The sequence below is a fragment of the Solenopsis invicta genome, chromosome 4 (assembly GCF_016802725.1).
Source record: "Solenopsis invicta isolate M01_SB chromosome 4, UNIL_Sinv_3.0, whole genome shotgun sequence".
Taxonomy (NCBI): domain Eukaryota; kingdom Metazoa; phylum Arthropoda; class Insecta; order Hymenoptera; family Formicidae; genus Solenopsis; species Solenopsis invicta.
The window spans coordinates 11236836-11261639 of NC_052667.1; the positions used below are offsets into that span (position 1 = coordinate 11236836).

Here is a 24804-nt window from a genome sequence, read left to right on the forward strand (position 1 = left end):
ATACCGTTAAAGTTATTTTTTACACGCACGCACGCACGCACGCACGCACGCACGCGCGCACACACGTATCAATTTAAAATATAACCTCAACTTTAATCATTATTTACAAGATTTTTTAAATAATGATTAAATCAATTTTTAATACTGGCATTGGTTGGAATATAGTCCTAATAATGACATTAATATTAAAAAAAATTAATCCAAATTCCAATAAAAATAATGTTATAAATTATAGTATGCTAAAAAATAAAGAATTAGAAAAATTATTAGGTAAGATTAACATGATAAGCTTGTTAAATGTACCAAATAGCTTACTTTAAATTTTTACAGTATTTATTATTAAATTTAATTCTAATCATCAAATAATGTAATTTTAAAATCTCGTTATTTACTATAACATTACAAAAGATAATGAAAAAGTATTTACTAATTTCTAAGTAATTATTTGGAAACTTATAAATAAGCGAATAGAATATTTTGAGATACGTCAGTGATTTAAGTAAAAATATGAACAATAGCAGGACTGTGTGCTCTAAAAATTATATTAAAAAAACGGGCGCGCCAAGTACGCTACTACTAGAGATTTTACCCATCTTTGATTTTATTTGTCATATAATTTGCTGCTTATCGGTACGGGAGTGAACCATTTGACCACGTTGCAATTGGTCACAGTCATTTGAACGGCTGGTACCTACAGTTTTTCCACTGTTTAACACTGTAAGTGACTAGTGGTCAATTGCAACGTGCTCATAAGACTCTCACCCCATCGGTAATAAATATATTTGCAATATTTTTGATTTCACATTTTTTGATGATATTATATATTTGGTTTTATTCATTGTAGTTTCGATGTGGTTTTATATTACAAAAAATATACTTGGCGCTTCTTTTTACATTTTTAATGTTTTTTAGGCGGATATTTGTTTTTAAGAGGATGCTATAGTGACCGAAGAACTTCCTCGACGTCGGCATTGCAGATTATTTTTCGAGGGAGACCAGGCTATCGCTCTTTGTCCAACGCATAGATCTGTCTTTGTTTTTCGATTATTTCGCCATCTGCGAAAAGACCTATTAACTACAGCCACTGCTCTTCTTGCCATCGTTTACGTACGCTAAGCGAAATTTGGACACGTACAGCTGTTCACCTATTAAACTTTTTTGTTAGGTTGTTGACTGAAACGATACACAGTCAGTGTTGTTTGTTAGAGTTTTCTGAAGTCCGCCCTGGTCTCATTTTATACATACGAGCTACAGAACGTCAGTAAATAACAAAAATTAATCTTGGTTGACAGATCCACGAGTCGAAAATAAATGAATTTTTAACTTTTTGATCGATTTTCTCATAAAATTTACCAGAGCAGACTTTGTTTTGGTGCGTACTTTTATTTTGCAAAAGGATTTTGTGATCTGTAAAGCCAATTCAAAAATTAATGAACACTGTAATGGTCGGTAATTTCCGTCAGTATAGCATCCTCTTAATACAAAAATGCAATCGTATCACGTGCTAAGTATAAACGTTATTGTATGTTAAATAATTATAAACTAAATAATTATAACATGTTTAAATTTTAAATTTTGTGTAGATTTTGGTTATATAAAAAACGTAAAAGAGTTGTACATACAAATATCAATTACAAGAATATAATATTAACGTATACTACTATTAATGATACTTTTGTAGATAATTTACCCTATCAGGTAACAATATTTTTTAAATATTTAAAAGACGTTATGATGAATATATATTTAAAAAACATTTAAAAAACATTGACTACTGATAGGGTAATAATAAATCAAATCATATTCTATTTTATTTATTCATAATTTGTCATCAAGAACATGTTATTTGTCATTGTGAACTGTATTATTGTTAATCATGAATGTATAATTTTTGAAATTCTTATTATTTATATTTAGTTATATGTAAACATAAAATGAAATAAATGGCGCTTGTGTTGTTCTAGTATTATAAAAATTTCTGTTTATTGTAAACAACAATTGTTTAATATAAAAGTGTTTAAAAATCATTGGAGGTTCTGGATCTTTCAAAATCTTTTTTTTTTTTGTTTTACTTCAACATTCTCAGTAACTTGCGTTATTTGTCGTTCTTTTACTGGTATTAATGGTAGTTCTTCTCTATAAAATAACATTGATCTTAATCAAATTATCATAATAAAAGCAAAAAAATAAATAAGTAACCCTACGATCTTTAATAGCATTTTAAAAAATCTGACCAAAAAAACCAGAAAAATATTTTCGTTTAGGTTACGGTTACGGTAAATTAGCCTGCACAATATTTCGGTTTCGGTCTGACTAAAATAACGGTTATGATTCGGTTATCGGTTTTGGTTTCAGTCCAGTCAGGGTCCCTGGTCTGTATAATAAATCAATCATGCAAAACAAAAGATCGAATCAAACAAGTCAACTTGAAAATGAGCCACCAATGCAACTGAATCTAACTTCTCATTAGATTCTGTTTTTTCGCATTCTGTTTTTCTGCTTTGAATGTGAATGAGTTCTACTGAAGGAAGATTTAAAATTGTATTTCATAGATTTTGATTAATTTTTACATGGTATTTTTGAGAAAATAATTCCTGTAAAGTAGTTGGTAATTAAACATTTAAATATGCTCCTGAAAAATGCCCAAAGCACATTAATATTTAAACATTTATAATTAGAGAACGAAGCAAATCTAAAGTTTTTATTGAACTTAATTTTGTTATTCTTAATATTTGTCTTATTTTATCATCTAAAATCGTGCTTTAAATTTTTTCTCACTTGTTGTCAAACACTTTGTATATATAATAATAAAAGATATTATACATCTTATTTTATATTGAAAAAAATCAATTACGACTATAATTGAAACACAATCACTATTTTCATGTCTTATTTTAAATAATAACTTGGGTAATAATTTTATTTTCGTAAATGTACATTAAAATCTAATCTAAAACGTAAAAGTAATTAATTTTTAGAAATTTTTTAAAATAAAACTATTGCACATATTCTTCTATACATCTACCTGTAAATATTGAAATATCTACGAATTTTCATATGGTTGAATGTTTATTATTTTTTATATTATGTAAATTAAAAAATAAATATATGATTTCTCAAAAATAAGCTGATTTGTTTCAGTTTTTGTATGTATGTAAAATACATATCACTTAAAAAAAAAAAATTATCGATTTTTTAACAAAATTGATTGAATTTAACATGTATGAAAAACTAGTTAATTTATAGATGTAGCAATCCTTTGTATGCTAAGCAGATATGTATTTTACACACGTAAAAATTGAAGTCGATAGCTAAAGTAATTTCTGAGAAATTATTTAATCATATCAAATTTGTATTTTAATATTGCTAAATGTCTATATTTTCTACATATGTACAAATGCATTTGTAAAAGTGTAGAAAAATATATGCAGTTTTCTTTTAAAAAAAATTCTAAAAAATAAGCAAACTTTTTCGCGTTCTACACTAGACTTATCTAAAGGTGTCTTTACATGGAAGCATCAAGCGTCGAGCGTGCGCAATAATGTTTAATGAGTTTACTGAGGCCGTATTCCAATATTCATTGCCAATATTGAAAATCTATAGTTAATGTTCTGTGTACAGAATATTGGAATATATTTTTTATAAATTTTTAATTATACAGGCTGATTATTAATTGTTGGAACAACTTTTTACTATAGGAGCATACCTTACTGATTTGTATTTCTAATAGGGAAAAGTAAAGTTATTGTACGCACTGGATAATTGTACGCTTCGTGGTTTGTGATCTTCCCGATGAATAGAGATTATACCACGACATTATTTGTAAGCTAAAGGTATTTTTTTAATATACAACCATACATTATATCATTTAAACACGTAATTAATTGAAAAAGTAAGAAAAAGTAAAATCATTTTGTTGCAATTTCGGCGTTCAGAAAATAAGGCAATAAGTCCGTATTTTTAATTTATTCATTTAATCTTTCTATACCTAATAAAAGTACGTTTTTTTGTGCGTTTTATGAGCTATTGTTTGTTAAATTTTATTAAATAGTCACTGAGTAATTGTTTTTTTATCAAATCAAGTCCGCAGTGGATAATTTTACGTATCCATCTTGAAAGGTGTGAGACTACGTGAGACCAACTATAGTGCTACTAGTACAATGTAGTGCATGTAGTACAGCTAAAAGAATGGGCTATAACCTCATTTTTCCTCCGCGTACATTTATCCCACCGCACGTACAATTACCCAAGACCCGAGAAATTTTTTCGTTTATTCACTTGCTTCTTTTTGCTGAATATAGCAAATAGCATTACCAAATAAAAAATTGTTCAATATGACAATACATAATGATAAAAAAATGTTTAAAGTTTCTATTTCTGTACTAGTATCGATTTCAACTTCGAAAATCACTCCACTGCAATAAATTTCCCTTAGATGCGTGCAATTTACCTACTTTCCCCTAAAATATAATATTAGAAATTACAAATGTGTCGGTAAGTCAAGCTTCTATGATAAAAAGTTGTTTCAACCATTAATAATCACCCTGTATATATGAATAGGCTGTCCCAGAATTAGCAAAGGTTTTTTTATGAGCGAATTCTTTGAAATATTCTAAGTTGAAAATCCTAATACGGAAATGTCGAGGATATAATAATTTTCAAATTATAAATTATTAAAATCGTCTAATTGTAGCGCCTAAAATTCATTTGTTCAGAAACGGCACATAATACCATAATGAACTGTCAAATAAAGTATGTTGACGTATGTACTATAGCTGCGTTCGCTTTGGCGCTCACAACAACGTTTGTGAGCATCATTTATTCTTGTTTAATATTTGTAAACAAGATGAAATGATGCTTACAGTGCGTGAGCGTCCATCGTGAACGCGTCCAGCGTTCTTTTTAGCTAAACTGGCTGCATTAGTTTAAAGTTTATCTTTCTTCTTTTAACGTGAATGGAAGAAGATAAACTGTGAATTAGTGCAATCAGTTCAGCTAAAAAGTACAGGCTTTATAGTTGCAACACTTTTTCTTCAATGGTTTTTGGAATGTAGCCTTGCTCATCAAGCGGCGAACGTAATTGGTTGGATCCACAAGTAAGAATCAATTATGTTCTCAGCTCTTGTTATAGTTGCGTGTTCAGAGACGCATCTAAGAAAAAGTGTCGCAACTATAATGAACACGACTGTACGTCAAAACGTAACCTCTCTAGTTACTTTATAGTGTCAAGAAGCTGGAATCTGAACGTTCAAATTCCAACGGCAAGAAAAGCTGCGCAATAATCTTTTGCGCAACTCCACTTGACACTTGCATGTAATTGCACCTTAATGTATGTACATAATGTGCATGCGCGTATCTTATTTTAAATCTATAATCACAGTTGCACTAAAAGCGAAAATTAAATTAAAGCTTAAATTATTAAGCTTTTATGTATGTGTATGCAGGTCGTAACAAAAATTATTTCTCTCAAAATTCTTTAGAAACTTAATAAGTGTTGCTACGTATTATCGATCGAATCTGGCGGGAAGTTTGATGTATCGATGAGAAGTTCTTCATTTATGCTGTGCTGTTTCTCTTCAGATTCGTAGTCATCGATATCCTCGCTCGTTAATGTTTGCGGCCCGGTGGATTTATACTGAAACGCGGAATGTGACAAGTCGACTTCAACCGGGAATAACGTCACTGTCGACAACAGATCACGCGTATTGGCGTAATATGTGGCCAAACCTGCCGCGAATTTGTGCAGCTGCCACACAACATCCTGAACGTGCTTGTTGTCTAATAATTCAAGCTTCACAAGCACGTCTGAGCGAAGCTTCGCGAACTTCGCGCGAGCCTCCTGTCGACACCTTAGCACCAAACGATACTCGTAATTGCCTGTTTCTACGCGATAAAGAGGTTCTTGCAGCGCGGCGCAACTTTGTTCCTCGTCATCCAATTCTTTCACCTTCAAACAGTAGGATAGATATTCGAATTTCGCGTCCGCGTATTTACTGATAGTCAATCGTGTATCTGGTATCGCCTTATTAAGATATGTTCCTAGGTCACTCAATATTGGTTTCAAAGTCTTCAACATTATCATTCCGAATTTTTCCATTTGTCTATGCTGCTCGCCAAATTGTCTGAAAGCTTCACTGGCGCGTGGTTGTGGCTCTCGCACTCCTATGGCGGCAAAAGCATCTCCAAATACTAAAAAGAAACAGTAAAATGAGTAAATGTGTCATAATTATATGTAGCTCTTACACATACAGTATATCAATGTTAAATCAACATTTTAGAAACATTGAATGATAATATTACAATGTTGAAATGTTTCAAAACGTAGATTCAACGTTAAAAAGACATATATTACATGCACACTGAATAAAAGTGGAATTAGTAATATTCGTAAAACATTGAATGTAATTTAGCATTCAGGAATATTAATTTCCCCTCAAAAAACATTAGTGATGCCACAATAGGCTCACAAGGTTACAGATAAATTGGTGATGTCACTGAGATCATCAGAAAATAATCTAATATCACTATTACTTCACTTTATGATGTCAAGCTTATGTTACAGCAATGTCGCAGTGAGATGTAACTTTTATGTGGTGCTACTGTGACATCATTAGAATATGAAGTACAATATTACAATTATAAAAATTGTATTGTCATATATACGTATTAGTGTTGCTTAAAACAATGTTTCATGATTTAAGTCTTTGTCTTTAATAACACATAAAAATTATCTTACGTCTCGAGTCTTAAGTCACAAACATAAATCGTTTTTAATTTAAAAATATTGTATAGCTTTATTGTAAAAATATTTGTTTAATATTAAGTCTCCTGTTTACTCGCCGCGGACTTATTGAAATCATATCAGTCATAAGCGAGAAATCACACATAAAGGTTTCCGCCATGGCATTTAAACAAAGAGAATTTGGATAAAACAATAAAGAAATCACTTTAAAACACTTGTAAAAATAGATCTTGACTATCTCTTTTCTGCCTAATAGTCGCAAAAAGCACGTAAAATGAAGCTATATATTCAGGCAGGAAAACACATGGTTAAGATAAAATTTCCGCTGTGGCGTTTGTAAATAAAGAAACTTTTGATAAAACAGAACGAGACTGCTTAAAAACATTTGTAAAAATGCATATATTGTATATCATTGATCTATCAGTTAATAGTATTAACACAAAGTATTCACAGATTAATTCGTAGAAGTCGCAGAAGTCAAGCAACGTTTAATGCGTGGTTATGACTTAGATACCCGGTAATCGCTTGGTTCCAAAAGAAAATTTCTCAAAAAATCTCGGCAAGGCTAGATCTCCCACAATTAAAAAATTTAGGAAATATACTACAATTTTATTCTTAGTGCTTAGCTTCATAAAAAAAATTATTGTTTTACTTCAAAAAATATTTTTATTCTTTTTATTTAATGTTAAGAAAACATTTTCATGATATTAAAATAAATATTTTTTTTTATGTTAAAGAACACATATTTATTTTTATTTTATATACGAGGTATGTTCAGAAAGTAAGGTTACAATAAATATTACAAATCGAAAAATGTGAATTTATTTATGAAACTTACATGGAATGTTACGTAGGTATATAACTATTTTTCAACATAGTCACCATTCAGTTCCTTACATTTAGAGAGCCGCGGAATCAATTTTTTATGCCCTTGTTGCACTCGTTCCCGCCAACTTTCCTCTACCATTCGTAGACCGTGTCTTTTACCTCCAAATCGGACGAAAATTGTTTTCCACTGAGATGCTTCTTTAGACGAGTGAAAAAAAAGAAATCAGAAAGTGCAAGGTTCTTCTTTTTCACTCGTCTAAAGAAGCATCTCAGTGGAAAACAATTTTCGTCCAATTTGGAGGTAAAAGACGCTGTCTACGAATGGTAGAGGAAGTTGGCGGGAAACGAGTGCAACGAGGGCATAAAAAAATTGATCCCGCGGCTCTCTAAATGTAAGAAACTGAATGGTGACTATGTTGAAAAATAATTATATACCTACGTAACATTCCATGTAAGTTTCATAAATAAATTCACATTTTTCGATTTGTAATATTTGTCGTAACCTTACTTTCCGAACATACCTCGTAATATTAAAAGAATGTTTCTAATAATATTAAAATGACTATTTTTTTAATGTAAAAAAGAGAAAGTATCCCTTTAATTTTAATATTTTTTAAAATATTTCTTTTTTTATTGCAAAAAATGTTTCTTAAAATGTTAAAACAATATTGTTTTGCTCATTAGAATCAAACTTGTCATCACTGTAACGTTTTCATATCGTAATGTCAAAGCGACATCACATCCGATGTCCGACAAAGCGGATATTCGCATGTCATTATGACATCGTTGTGATATCATTATGACATGCTCCTACGTCATTCCTCTCTCCGATTTCCGTCCTATCTCCCTTCTATGTTATCTGTCCAAAGTCCTTGAGCGTATCATTTTTGACCAATTATAGTCTCATGTTTCTTCGCATCTCTTCCTCAATCCTTTTCAGTCTAGCTTCCGACCAGGTTGCAGCACGCAGACTGCTCTTGTCAAGCTGACAGACGACATCAAGCTGGCTATTAAGCAGCGAAAGGTCACTTTGCTCATTTTATTCGATTTGTCTAAGGCCATTGACTCTGTCAGCCATGAGTTGCTGTTGCGTAAGCTCTCTCTGTTCGCTATTTCTGCTCCCGTCTAGCGTTAGTTTGCGTCCTACCTCACTGACAGATCTCAGCGCGTCCGCGGCCCAAATGGCTTTTCCTCCTGGTTCTGCATTTTGTTTGGTGTCCCTCAGGATTTCGTCCTCGGTCCCCTGCTCTTCGCCATGTACATCGATGACCTGAGGTCAGTGATTTGCCACTGTCACCACATTTTGTACGCTGACGATTTGCAAATCTATCTGCACTTTTCCCCTGCTGGCCTTGAGGTCGCATTGGGAAGGATCAGAGAAGACATCTCAGTGATTGAGCCCTGGGCTTTCAGGAACCGCCTGACCATGAACGCCGGGAAGACAAAGGCAATGCTCATGGGAACCGCTACGTCAACAATATTCGGACGCATAACGTCCTTTCTCTCGAACTAAACGGGTCTCCCATCGAGTTTGTAAATCAAGCCGTCAACCTCGGACTGATTCTTATCGCCACCCTTAACTGGTTCGAGCAAATCAAAACCGTGTCTCAGCGCGTCAATAGTGTTTTGTGGCGCTTAACATACTTTAGACATTGTCTTTCACGCCCTCTTCGCGTTTGCCTCTCTGATCTTTCCTCTTTTTGATTATTGCTCTGCCGTTCTCATCAATCTTACCGGGTAGGGAAACTTCAGACTTTGTCGCCTGATGAACGCTTGTATAAGGTTCATCTTTAATCTTCACTGGGATGACCATGTCTCTCACTATTACTCCCAGTTTGGATGGCTGAGCACATCGGACAGGCGATCCTACCTCCTAGGATGCTTCATTTTCTCTATCCCTGTGCACCGGAACGCCATTTTACTTAGCCTCGAAGCTTCTTCCATGCTCGCGGTCTCGTGCTGCCTCGCGGAGTTCTCCGCTCGACCTTGCTGTTCCCAACTGCCGCACTTCCATCTATCAACGCTCCTTCGCTTTCGTGACTCCATCTCTCTGGAATTCCTTTCCTGCTTCTATTCGCGATGCCGAGTCCATCGGCTCCTTTAAACGGGACCTTGACACATATTTGCGGCGGGGGAGAAAAACCTAGCCTCCGCTTATCTCACTCTACTCCATGCTGATCCTTTCCACTTCTCTCTACGTAAATTCTTATTTTTGTTAATGACAAAAGGGGTGAGTAAACGTATCTTTCTTTCTCTCTCTCTCACCCCTCTTGTCACCATCTCTTTTTCATTTGTTAATAACAAAAGGGGCAAGCACATGCATTTCCTTTTCTTTTATTTTTCTCATCTTGCAAACACTTTCGCTCTTTGTGTTACCTTAGCTACTGCTTTATTTTTCTTTTGTTTGTTACTCTCATTTATTTTTCTTTTCTTTTTCATTTATTTCCTTATATTTTTCTTTTGTTACAAACAAAAAAGGCGAGCACATGCATTTCCGTTTCTTTTATTTATCTCATCTTGTAAGCACTCTCGCTCCTTCTGTTATCTTTGTCATTTTCTTCATTTTTTCTTTTGTTTGTTACTCTTATTTATTTTTTCTCTTCTTCGTTGTTTTAATTATGTTATTTTATTTCATTTTATTTTGTTATTTTCATTTATCTGTGTTCTTTTTATTTTCTGTTACTTTATTCTTGTTTTTTTATTTTTTTTTGTTCTTACTCATTGTACACTTATGCTCATAGTTTGTCCTTAGACGGCTTGCCTTAGGGCAGTTATAAACGCACAATCTCTCTCTCTCTCTCTCTCTCTCTCTCTCTCTCTATCTCTTATTTACTATTATCTTGCACAGATTTGATGACTTTGCACTGTCGTAATTCAACGGATGTATATTTTTACGACCGTGAAATAAGATAACATGTTCCCAAAAATTCTCACCGAGTAATAGACTAGAATTTTTTCTCTTATTGTATCACGTATTGACACGTTTTCAGATTTACTGATGCATTTTATTAATTAACAAATTAATCTATCGGTTCACCATGTATTACTTTAAACACTATCGATTAATCATTTGGCAACTAAAAATTATTCGAAGAAAAAAATCCGCATACATTATGCACAATTAACAAGTTATCCTTTTTTTTATAAATTATATCACGTATCGATTATATCACTTTCACGGATATAATCACTTAATCGATAAAAGTAGGAATTTTCAAACAAATCTCTTTTTCATCACTATTAATCACTACCATTTCATTATTCGACGACTTAAAATCACTTGAAGAAACGCCTCGATAGTGTCTTATCGAAGCACCATTGTGGTCCCCTGTCGGGATTAGCTTCCGAGCCTTTCTAGCCGCTGATTGGCTCGGTAATCTTACCGGTTAACGATACTACCGATCTGCGCATGCACACATGTATGAAGAAGAAGAAGTCGTTGAAGGCTGTACGCCATGACATGTGCAAGACAATAAAAGTTCTTCCTGGTTTTTAAACAGCTACTACTCAGTATTATTAGCTCTCTCCCTCCAGCAGTTTATAAAAATATCTCTCCTGCGAATTATAGATTACGGTAACGCAGTAAGCAGAAAATATAAATTTAGTGCCGCAACCTTACAATAATGATTACACATGTTTATCATCTCGTGTAGTATTAATCGTAGTGGTTGCCTGAGTAGTTGTCTGCATCGGACAGCAAGCTACTCCGCTCCTGCCTACCATCTGTACACGTCCCGTAATGCGCCATTTCCTTCTATAATTTAACAATTAAATTTTGGACGAAATTTTGGGAAAGGAAAAATCGTCTTAGAATTGCTCTAGAAATACGACATTTTAAAGATAAATGTTTGTTCTGAATCACCTTGTATATACGAGGGCGCTCTGATAAGTAGTAAGATTTGAAATGAAAACGCAATATTTAGCAAAAGCGATTTTGCCATTATATACCTCCATCTTTCTAACAACGTCTGTTAAAATTTCAGCCTGCTCCGTCCATTAATTTTGTGTTAACAACCGATTAAAGTGAACGTTTCAGTTATTTTTATAAATATGGAAAAAAAGCAATTTTTTTCTCTGCTAGCCATTTTTTCATGATGGGAAACATCGCAAAAGTCGTTGGGGGCCAAATCTGGAGATTACGGCGGATGGGGGAGCAGTTCGTACCCTAATTCGACCAGAAACCCCAGTTTGACCTAATTTTGTTTTTGGTCCATGGTGAACAACTGCGGCATCCATCGCGCCGATAGCTTTCTCATGCCCAATAAATCATGTAGGATATATCCTGTGCGTTCTTTCAAGATATACCGTGTTTGCTATCTCATGCACCTTCATCCGATGATCGGCTAATACAATATCGTAGATTTTTTTGACAAAATCGTCGGTAGTAACCTCTTTAGGTCGCCCGAGACGGTCATTATCAAAGACGGATGTGCGACCACGACGAAACTCAGCATAACATTTATAAACGGTACTTTTCGAAGAAGCAATATCCCCATAAACGGCTTCAAATTTTTTTTGAACTTCTTCAGACGTTTTTCCGTCCAAATAAAGAAAACAAATCACCGAACAATATTACTCTTTTTCCATATTTACAAAAATGACGAAGACAATCACTTTAATTGGCTGCCAACACAAAACTAATCCACGGAAAAGGCTGAAATTTTAACAGACGTTGTTAGAAAGATAGAGGTATATGATGGTAAAACCGGTTTTGCTGAATATTGCGTTTCCATTTCAAATCCTACTACTTATCAGATCACTCTCGTACATACAATGTAGATTTTATTTAAAACAGGACAAAATAGTTTAGAACAAATGTTTTGTTTTCAAGATATGATATCTTGAAAACAAAACGTTTTGTGAAAAATGTTTCATACAAAAGTTGTAAAGTTTTAAGTGCCGCATTATATAGCAATGTGATGTTAAAGTCACGTCAAAATTACATTAAAATTTTTATACATTCTTCATCTCAAAAACTTTACAAAACGCTACAATAAACCTTTTTTTGGTTAAGTATTTTTCGAGTTGACAAAATTCAGATATCTGATATTAGTAAATTTATATCATCCAATGTGCGGGCAATTTTTAAATTAAATTAAAAAAATTTTATTAAAGAAATAACATATTTTTTGACATGATTAGCTGTCTACCAAAGCTAAGCAAATCATTTGCAGAAATGGAAAGTAACTTGTTACTTGTAATAAAGTTATTATTAGAATTATTATTTTGAAATTGTGACTTAACTTTCCCTGTCTGCATCAAACGAAACAAGTACTGTGACGTGCCAACTCGTCGCATATTACGTCTCAGCAATGTCTCAACTGGTGTTCGAAACGTGATTGACACATCGCTTACACGTAACTAACATCCGAATTTCTGGTGATAGCGACGTTGTAATGAGGTGTATTTTGTTACTTATGCAACGGGTTGAGCCCTAATTGTAACCTGAAAATTGTCGACCAATTGTGAAAAATTAAAATTGGTTTTTACTGCATTATATACAAAAATACTTGGACTTCCGTTTCCGGAACGAGTGATAGTGGACAGGTGCAAGTTAGAGATTTTGTATTTAGAGGCGTGGAATGTTTGCGGGGAATAGAAGGGGAGAGTGAGGTGTGTGGGAGGAGAGTGAGTGAAGCGGAGAGGTGGAGTGAGTGAAAGGAGTAAGATTGGGCGGAGTGAATGAAAGAGAGAGTGCGTGGAAGAGAGAGCAGAGTAGAAGTGAAGTTAAGAGTAGCGGGGAGGAAAGGGAGAAATAGGGGAGGACGGGAAAGGGAGAAGGTGTGCACGAGCCTGAGTGCAAAGCATAGAGGCGGAATTGGTGAGAGAGTCGGCAAGCAGTGTGGCGAGGACAGCAAGACGTGCGTGCGCGGTTAGGAGGTGAGCAGTAGAGAGAGAAAGGCGACAGGAAAGGAGAGAACGGATAGCGGTAAGAGGTGTGTTCTTTTTGGAGGCATAATTATATTTTGGAGAAGGACGGGGAGGAAAGATGGAGAGTGAAAGGAAAGAGGAGTTGATGGTGGGAAAAACGATTGAAGTGTGTAAGGAGGGTGTGTAGTGGAAGTATGTCAGGGACGCTAGAGATGTGGAAGAGGAAAAGAGAGCAAGAGGTAGGAGGGAAGGGACAGGAGAGGAAAGAAAAGGAGGCGGAAGTATTTCAAAGGTGTAAAAAAACGGCGAGATCGCCAGTAAAAGTAACGGAGGGAAAAGAGATGAAGATAATGGGAGCTATGAAGAGGTGGAGAAGATGATGGAAAGATGGGAGAGTATGGAGGAGAGATTGGAGGAGAGGAAGAAAAAATGAAGCAGATAATAGGAGAGTTAGAAGGGAGATAAAAAAGAGAGAGGAGGAGTAGAGGAGAGAGAGGGAGAGATTGGATAAAAGAGTAGAGAAATTGAAAAGGAAATGGGAGAAAGGATTGAGGAGAGGGAGAAGAAAAGGGTTAAAAAAGTTAGAGCAAAAAGTAGGAAAATTGGAGATAAATGAGAAAGGAAAAAGTGTGGGAGAAGGAGAGAGAGAGAGGACTTGAAGAGAGAGTAAAAAAGATGGAGGAAATATGGGAGGGAAGAGATAGGAAGGAAAGAAGGAAGAGAGTGGTAATAAAGGGATACAAAACAGAGGAAAAAATGTAAAAAATAAAATAAAGGAAATACTAAGGCAACAGAGGTGGAGGTGGAGAAAGTGAGGGAAGTGAAAACAGGGCGAGAAGAACAGGGGTGGGTTGCGGTAATGAGTTTTAGGACGGAAGGAAAAAAAAGGAAGTGATGCAAAAAAAGGGGGGGGCTGAGGGGAGGGAAAGTATGGATAGAGAACGATTTAACGTGGAAGAAAAGGCAGGTGAGGTGGAGGATTAGAGAAGTGGTAAAGGAGGAGAAAAGGAAAGGGGCAAAAGTATGGGTAGGAGAAAACAGGGTAATAATAAACGGGGTATGGTGGTTTTGGAATGAGAAAAAGGGAAGGTTGAAAGATAGGGGAGGGAGAAGGTGAGGGGCAAGAGGAGATCAAGAATGGAGTTGGGGGAAGAAGAGAAGAGGGGTTAGAAATGGAGGAAGAAAGGGAGAAGAGAGAAAAGGGGAGGATGGGGGGAATAAGTAGAAGAGTAGGGGAAATACTGCGGGAAGAGGGGGAGAGTAAGGAAGTAAGAATAGCCTTTTGGAACGTGGCAGGGCTAGGGAATAAGGACGGGGAGTTTTGGAAGAGAATAAAGGACTGTGGTGGTAATGGAGACGTGGGTGGAAAAAAAATGAAAAAGAGGATAACGAGGGGATTTAGGTGGAGTTAGCAAGCAGAAAAAATAAGAAAAGAAGAGCAATAGAAGGAATGGCAATAGGAGTGAGAAGCGGGATAGAAGTGATAGAGAAAGCGGAAGAAACAATTACGGAGGAAATAATGAAAAAGACAATTAAGATTGCGAGGAAAAATGGAGAATTGTTGGGGTGTATGCGAACGAGGATGCGAAAGAAAAGTGGGAGGGGATCAGGGAATGGGTGGAGGACAAGGAAACGGGGATAGGAACGATAGTGGAGGGGATTTTAACGCGAGGACGGGGAGGAAGAAGGCAGATGGGAAGGGGAAACGGGAAAAGATAAGAAAGTGAACAGAGAAGGTACGTTTTTGGTAGAGGCATTAGAGGAAGCGGGGTGGTGGATATTTAATAGGGGAAGGAAGGGGAATAAAGAGGGGGAATGGACATATGCAGGGGGAAGAAGAAAGTCAGTGCTGGATTTTGTGATGGGAGATGAAGAGATTTGGGAAAGGGTGAAAAAAATGAAAGTGGAGGATAGGATTGATTCAGATCACTTCCCGGTAGTGGTGTGGATCAAAGAAGGAGAAGGGGGAGTGGGGAGAAAGTGGGGAGAGGAGGTGAGAAAATAGGGAGGGGTGGGGAGAAAGTGGGAGTGGTCGCAGGAGGGAAAGAGTTTGTTTAGAAAGAAGTTGGAGATGAGTTGGAAAGGGAGGGGGGAGAATTCGGGGGTGTGATGGGAGGATGTAAGGGAGGATATTAAGGGGATTTTGGGGGAGGATCAGGGAAGGAGGAAAGCAGGAGAAAGAAGGGGATAGTAGGATGAAGAGTGCAGGGAGGGTAAAAGGGAGGCGAGGAGGGAATTAAGAAGGTGGAGAAAGATGGGCGGAAGGGGAAAAAAGTACAAAAAGTAAAAAGGGAGTACAATAAGAGATGTGAAGAAAAGAAAAGGGAAGAGAGAAAAAGGTGGATGGAGAAGGCGAAAAAGGCAAAGACGGAAGGACAAATGTGGGAAGTGGTGAACAGGGAAAGGAAAAAAAGAAAAGGGATTAACGGAAAAATAAAGGAAGAAGAATGGGAGGAATATTTTATGGGGGTTTTGGGAGAGGTGAGGAAAAAGGTGGTAAGGGGAATGAGAGGAGATAGAGGGGGTGATGAGGTGAAAGGGATCACAAGGGGGAAGGTGAAGAAGGCACTGAAGATGTTAAAGGAGAGGAAAGCAGCGGGAGGAGACGGAATACCAAGGGAGATGTGGAAGTACGGGGGGAGAGGTTGGAGGAGTGAGTGTGGGAAATCTGTGATAAGATTTGGAAAGGAGAGGACTGGATAGATGAATGGTGTGAGGGGATAGTAGTGCCGATAAGGAAGTAAGGAGAGGGAGAAAGAGTGGAGGAATATAGGGGGGTATAACACTTTGTATAACGCTAATGCCGACGTTATACAAAGTGTACACGATGATTCTGGGGGCAAGACTGGAAAGCGAAATAGAGAAGGAAGGCATAATCCCACAGAACCAGACGGGATTTAGAAAAGAGATGGAAACGATCGACAACATTTACGTGCTAAATTATCTGTTAACAGGCAGATACACAAAGAGAGGGGAAAATTGATAATGTTTTTTGTGGATTCGAGAGCGGTTTTTGATTCGGTGGACAGGGAGGTACTGGGGAAGGTGATGAGGGAAAGGAGGGGGGGAATCTTTTCTCTTTAAAGAAAAGATTAGTAAAGAGATGTGAAGATATCCTGAGGAAAATGAGAAATAGAGTAAAGGTGGGGGAAGAGCTAAGTGAGGTATTTTAGACAGGGAGAGGGGTGAAACAGGGGTGTCCACTAAGCCCGGGATTATTTAATTTGCTAACGGCAGATTTGGAAAAGTATATGAAGAAAGGCGAGTGGGGAGGAGTAAAGCTCAAAAGAGAAAAGATATACACACTGGCGTACGCGGATGACATCGTGCTACTGGCGGAGGAGGAGGAGGATGAGATGAAGGCAATCATGAGTAGGTTAGAAAAATATATAAGAGAAAAACGACTGGAGGTGAATGCAAAGAAATCAAAGATTATAAGGTTTGGGAAAAGAGGGGGGAGAAGAAGAAAGGTAAGGTGGAGATGGGAGGGCAGAGAGGTAGAGGAAGTGAGAAGATACAAGTATTTAGGATATGTATTTTAAAGGAATGGGAAGCAGGAAGAGCAGGTGAAGGGTAGAGTAAAGAGGGGGGTGGCGGTGATGGGGCAAGTATGGGGGATAGGAAAAAGAAAGTTTGGAAGGAAGTGGGGAAAGAGAATAGGTTGTTTGACGCGTTGGTTTGGACGGTAACGGCGTATGGGGTAGAGATTTGGGGATGAAGGGAAAGAGAGAGACTGGAAAGAATGCAAAAAGGTATTTGAAATGGATGATGGGGGTGGGGTGGAGAGTTCCAGGATATATGATTAGGAAAGAATTGCAGAGAGACAAGCTGAGAGGAAGGGTAGGAAGGAGAGTGTGGGGATACAAAAAAAGGTTGGCAGAAGATAGAAAAAGCAAGCTGGCAAGAAGGTGTTGGGAGGAGATAAGAGAGAGGGCAAAGAGGGAGAGGGGAGAGCTTATCAACATGAAAAAAGCAAAGACAGAATTTTTTTGAGGAGAGAGAGAGGAAGAGTTAAAAAAGGTGGAGAAAGAGAAAGAGGAGAGAAAATTCAACTTTAGCAAATTGGAGGAATGGGAAAGAAACCTGCAGAGGAAGGAGAGGTGGAGGAAGATTAGAGAATCGCGATGTAATAAATGGTACAAGATGGTGAAAGTGGAGGGAATATCGGGATACATGAAGAAGGGATGGGCGGAGAGTAAGTGGAAGAGAATCGCGAGGTATCGTTTGGGAGAAGGGGTCAAGGAAGAAACGTACTGGACGAGAGAGAAGGAGAGGATGTGTAGGATGTGTGGAAAAAAAGAGACATGGAAGCATGTATGGGAAAAGTGTGGGAGATGGGAGGCAAAAAGAGAATGGGAGGAAATGGTGGGGGAGGTACTAGGGAAGAAAGGAGAGGGAGAATAGTGGCTGAAAAGATTGGAAGTATTTAGAGAAGGGAGAATGATGGAGGAACAGGAGGACGGAAGTCAAAAGGGGGGGAGAGAGAGAGTGAACGGAGAGAAGAGAGAGAAAGAAAGAGAGAGAGAGAATGCGTGAGGAGAGAAAGTAAGAAGCCTCGAGAAAAGGTTATATAGATGAAAAAAGAAAAGTTAGGAATGGAAAAACTAAAGGACTTGCGACGGAAGCGGAGGTCCCGGGTGTGTGCGATATAGTTCTAAGTTAAGATTAAGGTAGAAATAAGGATAGGTTAAGTGTTCTGTTTTTGTATATGTTTTTGTAAAAGATTATAACCCCAAGGGGAATAAGAAATATCTATTTGTCTATCTATCTATCTACAAAAATACTTGCTAAATAAAATGGATAATAGTTGTACACTGAGAGTAAAGAATGGTTTGTATTGTCATAATTCAATTATAATTTATAATGATTCTGAATTATAATATTCTACCTTTTATGTATAGTTACATTTATTATGTTTATATGATTCCAATTTGAAGTTTAAAAAGATTAATTTTAATCACATAGTAAATCAAAACATCTTCCACTCGATTACATTTTTAAGGAAATTCATCAGAAAAATTATTTTACTAAAATAGATCATCGGTGAAAAATCTCATAATGCTCTATCTTTTATACCATTTATGTTTCCTTTCTTACGAAAAATAGAGTGTCATAGCAGCCATTTAGTGACGGTTTTGTGTACTACTATATGCAAAGAAAGAAGTACTTCCATAAAGTTGGCAACCGACTTTTACAAAATCAGATTTCAAAGTGTGTTTCTTATACAATTTTGTCCATAGATGATTGTAGTAAATATTATTTTGTTTATAGTTAAAAAATAAATATATTTAACAAACAAAATAAACAAAAGTTAAGGCTCTTATAAATAAATTAAAATTAGGAAATAATGAGTTCAAGAGCCACACAGGATGTCAGTCGCAAATAAATAAATCACAACATAAATCCAATGTCAAGCAAACGTTTCGACCTTTAATGATGGTCTTCCTGAGTACAGATTTACAAGTCTATAAAACAACAAATTAATTGCACTAATTAAGATATGAACTTACCGAAATATACAAATAAAGATAAAAAATAAAAACAATTTATCGATCAAATAGATTAATTAATTAATTTATAAGAGTCTTAACCGTTGTTTATTTTAATTACAAATATGTTATTGGACCGATAATGTAACAACACAATGATAGTAAGAAAGCCTTCATTGGTCGTAGCTAGGTCTTAGTAATTTATTTTTATTTATGTGATTTTATATACTTCTCCGAACTCAACCAGAATGTGCGCCGAATTAATTTTCGGTCATAACACAGCATGTCGAGTAAGAATTAGTAATATCACTATTTATATTAAATTAATTAATTTAATATAATACTTGATGCTAATTTGCATCTATATACCCATTCCCCCCTGAAAAAACTGTAAGAAATTTATTGCGAAAAATAACATTAATTAATTAATTTAATATAAATAGTGATATTACTAATTCTTACTCAACATGCTGTGTTATGACCGAAAATTAATTCGGCGCACATTCTGATTGAGTTCGGAGAAGTATATAAAATCACATAAATAAAAATAAAAGCACTAAGACCTAGCTACGACCGATGAAGGCTTTCTTACTATCATTGTGTTGTTACACTATCGGTCCAATAACATATTTGTAATTTGAATCACGCGCCTAGAAATGCGTTGTCACTCATATACCAAATATTGCGAGAAGTATCACTGTGCCCCAGTGGTCGAGGTGGTAAGACGCCGGGACCGGAGATTTCGGAGGTGCCAGGTTCGAACCCTGGGTGGGGTATTATTTTTCGCAATAAATTTCTTACAGTTTTTTTCAGGGGGAAATGGGTATATAGATGCAAATCAGCATCAAGTATTATATTAAATTAATTAATTTAATATAAATAGTGATATTACTAATTCTTACTCGATATGCTGTGTTATAACCGAAAATTAATTCGGCGCACATCCTGGTTGAGTTCGGAGAAGTATATAAAATCACATAAATAAAAATAAAAGCACTAAGACCTAGCTACGACCGATGAAGGCTTTCCTATTATCATTGCTTTGTTTATTTTGTTGGTTAATTAACCCGAGCGTTACCATGAGTCCTCAAGTCTTCGTATCTTCGCTAAAATTTTTTACTTTTATTAAAAATTGTTTTAAAAACCGCCTATGTTTCCTTTTAAATCAGTTTATTAAACTCAGCCGATCTTTGACACTTTTACACATGCAAATCCATCAAAGCATGCATAAAATATAATTTAACTCCAACACATTTGAATATTTATAGAAAACATACAAATATTTGTTCCAAAAGACCTCGTTAAATAGTTTGGACAGAATTAGTAACAACTTTATCAACATTGTACTAAAGTTAGAACTTAGAGATGCGTACAAACATTTACATTTTTTAAGGGATCAATTTTATAAGACCTCTAAGAGTGTGTTAAACGTCCTCTCTCCATTGATCGAGAATGATTTTTTCATATTTCAAGAAAAAAGAAATGGTTGATTGTGGCACAGGAAAGTTTCTAGGATCGATAAAAAGATTGATTGAAACAAAAAAGCGTCAGTTTTTGATTAACAAGACACATTAAATATGTCGCCAAGACTTCTGTGTCTAATGTAAAACAACTTTTTCTTTCCAACAACTTACGCCTAGCGCAAATGAGACAATACACAACATCCATGTGTCTCTATTCTAAAACTAACCAAAACAGCACGTTCTCTTCTCTCCAATTGGAAAGAAAAAGGTTTTATTAAACAACATATATATAGAAGACATATATTAACAACGGACGGCGTCCTGCCGAAAGCCTACGGTTTGCCAAAAATCCATAACCCTTTAAGAATTATAATTTCTTCCATAAATAGCCTTTTACACTCTCTGGCTTATTTTTTACACAATATAATTTATAACAGTATACAAGAAGCGGATAATTTCGTTAAAAATAGTTTCCATTTGGTTAATAAATTTAATGGCTTTCCCTTGGAATCAGATCACGTCTTAGTGTCATTGAACGTCGAGTCTCTTTTCACTAATGTTTTAAAAGACTTGGCGGTAGAAAGCGTCACGACTAGATGGGATTCGATTTCAAAAAATACTACTATTCCGGTCAATGAATTTCTCAAAGCTTTAAATTTAATAATAGATTCTACGTTTTTTAAGTTTAATAATGTTTGCTACAAACAAATCTTTGGTCTGCCGATGGGATTATCGTTGTCTCCTATTTTAGCGGATTCGGTCATGCAGAATTTGGAGTGCAAGGCGTTAAAACTCCTCTCTTTTCATCAACCTTTTTACAAAACTGCAGATATGTAGATGACATTATATTAGCAGCCCCGGCTAACTCGTTATCGGGCATCCTTGACATGTTCAATTCCATGCATGATCGTTTACAATTTACTGGAGAGAAAGATCGAGGGAAAAATTAGTTTTCTTAATGTTATGCTTGTAAAGGTGAATAACAAGATTATTTTCGATCAATACCGCAAATCAACTTTCACGGGAAGATGCTTAAATTTTTTCTCACATCACCCCCTGTGTCATAAAAAGGGTATTATTTTTGGTCTAGTTGACAAATTACTTTCATTATCACATCCTCAATTTCATCATACGAACTTCATAACTTTAGTTAATATTTTATTAGAAAATAATTATCCTTTAAATTTTATTTTCTTCATAATAAATTTCAGACTTAAACACCTTTTTTATAAAGATGACACCTACATTGAAGATAAACGTGTGAGAAGATTTTTTACAATCCCTTACATTGAGTCGATATCAGAGAAATTTTTGTCTTTTTCATGTAAGTTTGACTGTAGTGTTGCGTTCACGATCCCTGCTAAATTGAATAAATTTATAACTATTGGCAAAGACTATATAAAACGTCTTTCTTGTAATGACGTGGTCTATAAAATTAATTGTAAGGATTGCATTTCTTCTTACATGGGACAGACATAATGCCAATTAAAAACAAGAGTCAGCAAACATAAAGCAGATATTAGGAAAGCCAGTTCTCCTTCAGTTATTTCACTACATCGCATTAGAGAAAACCATGAATTTGATTGGGAGAACGTAGAAATTTTAGACAAAGATTTTAGACATCTTATGTTAAAAGATCTATATCCGAGATGTTACACATTAAAAATCAATTGCATGGACTCAATAAACAAAGCGATACCAAACTCCTCTCGGATGCGTATCTTTCTATCCTCGATCGTATTCTCCTTTCTTAAGTTCGTCATCCTTTCTTCTTCTATTTCTTTCGTTTGGGCCACCAAGGCTATCTCGTTTCGGTCCTCATTATTTGTATCTATTCTCACCGAGATGTAACCCATCTCACAATGCTGTCACACGAGTTTTGGTGCTTAGAGATATTTTGTATATAATTTTTGCTTCATTTATTTCCTTATTCTTTTTTTTTTTTTGATTTTGCATAATTTTTATAATGCGTTTTTTTTTACAATTTTATATCTTACGACTTGTACAACTTTCATTTATTTTTTGTTTATTCTTTTAACTATTTAATTTGTATTGTTGTCTGTTACAAGTTTAAAAGTCATCATTTTAATATTGCTTTATTTATTTGTTAGCAACCAATTCATGTTGTTTTTACGAAGCTCTTGTCTTTGCACACGATCTGTGAGGTCGTTTATTATGTTATTGCGTTAAGGCATTGAAAGAAGATGTACATCGCATTCACACAATCTCTATTTGTTCGGTAACTTGTTTTTATTTTTAATCTTTATTTGTATATTTCGGTAAGTTCATATCTCAATTAGTGCAATTAATTTGTTGTTTTATAGACTTGTAAATCTGTACTGAGGAAGACCGTCATTAAAGATCGAAACGTTTGCTTAACATTGGATTTATGCTGTGATTTATTTATTTGCGTCTGACATCCTGCGTGGCAATTGAGCTCAGTATTTCCTAATTTTAATTTATAAATATATTTGTTTATTATTTGTTTTAAAAAAATTATTAAATAGCTACATCTCAAATGGCATCAGATTTCAACCTAAAATCGTTTGTAGTTGTTTGTAGGTCAAAAATTTTTGTTTATAGTTTAAAAATAAGAATGTTATTAATTTAAAAAAAACAGTTGAAATTATTTTATAACTGCAGCACAAATGGCATCACACTTCTATATAAAATTGTTTGTAGTTGTTTGTAGTACCAAAATTTTTGTTTGTAGTTAAAAAATATGGTTATAGTCGACTTTTAAGTAATAGCTAAGTATTAGATTTAACATGTGCGATTTGTTTGTTTAAAAGTTTTTAAAAATTGATAACACTTATTTGTAAATAACAAACAAAAATTCTTAAACTATAAACGATTTTATAAAGAAATATGATGCCATTTATGATGCGGTTAAAAAATAATTCCGAAACTGTTTTTTGAAAATTGATAATATACTTATTTTTAAGCTATAAACAAAAATTCTTAAACTACAATCAACTACATACGAATGAAAACTCTAACTACAAACGATTTTTAATGATAATATGATGTAATTTTTTCTGATTATAAATTCATACTTTGTTGTTATTCAAAAGTTGATTATAAACATAACTTTTAACTACAAAAAAATTGTGATATTACAAACAATTACAAACAATTTTATATAAAAGTGTGATGCCATTTGTGCTGTAGTTATGAAATAATTCCTAACTGTTTTTTAAAAATCAATAACATATTTATTTTTAAATTATAAACAAAAATTGTTGATAATTTAACAAACAACTACGAACAAAATTTTTTAAACAACAAACAACTAAAAACAATTTTATATAGAAATGTGATGCCAAATGTGCTGTAGTTATTAAATAGTTCCTTATTTTTTAAAAACCGATGACATATTTATTTTTCAACTGCAAACAAAAATTTTTGAACTACGAACAAAAACTCTTACACTACAAACAACTACAAACGATTTTTAATATGATGTAATTTTTTTATTACAAATTACTATTATAAATACCTAGCTATTATTTAAAAGTCAATTATAAGCATATTTTTTAAATACAGACAAAAATTTTGGTATTACAAACAACTACAAACAATTTTATTTAAAAGTGTGATGTCATTTGTGCTGCAGTTATAAAATAATTCCCAACTATTTTTTAAAAATCGATAATTAACATACTTGTTTTTAAACTATAAACAAAAATTCTTGAACTACAAACAACTACAAACGATTTCAAATTGAAATCTGATGCCATTTGAAATGTAGCTATTAAATAATTTCTTACTGTTTTTTAAAAACCAATATATTTATTTTTTAACTACAAACAAAATAATGTTTACTACAATCATCTATAGACAAAATTATACAAGAAACACACTTTGAAATCTGATTTCGTAAAAGTCAGGTGCCAACTTCACGGAGGTGAAAAAAATATGTGATATTTGTGACTATATTTGCATGGTTAAGAAAATAATTATTAGGAACGCACCGGATAATGATTTTTGCCGGATAGCCGCGGATACCGCGATAGTATTATCCAACTGTAATACATTATTTTACGTCTTTGAAACGTCACAATTACATGTTAAATTTAATTACATTAAATAAAAAACATCATTCTTTAAAAAGTATATTATTTATTTTTAAAATATAAATCATAATACAAAAGAAAATTCAACAAACAGCTAATTAATTGAAACATTCAAATTATTTGGTTACATCGCAACGACGTGCAAACGACGTAGGGGAGACTCGGGCAAAAGGCATCACCCGGGCAAAAAGAAAACTCGAAACAACTTTTTTTTTATTAATGTCAGGAAGTTGGTAACACTGTCATTCGATAGTGCTGCGAATGCGGAATATTTTGCAACCATAAAACTTCCAACAGCTTGGCGTAAACGTTATTTATGTTACACAATGTGTTTA

At 34.6% G+C, this 24804-nt stretch overlaps 1 protein-coding gene across 6 annotated transcripts in view; it reads right to left on the reverse strand.

The window, feature by feature from the left end:
• Positions 1 to 2041: 2041 nt before the first annotated feature.
• The window catches only part of LOC105198987 (PRKCA-binding protein), a 93959-nt gene continuing 71196 nt past the window's right edge, over positions 2042 to 24804 (reverse strand). For all 6 annotated transcript variants that reach the window (XM_011165859.3, XM_011165860.3, XM_011165862.3 and 3 more), the window contains one exon: positions 2042 to 6189. In XM_011165859.3, the coding sequence (XP_011164161.1) occupies positions 5498 to 6189 (692 nt within the window). In that variant the 3' untranslated portion in view covers positions 2042 to 5497. The remainder of the gene's footprint in view (positions 6190 to 24804) is intronic.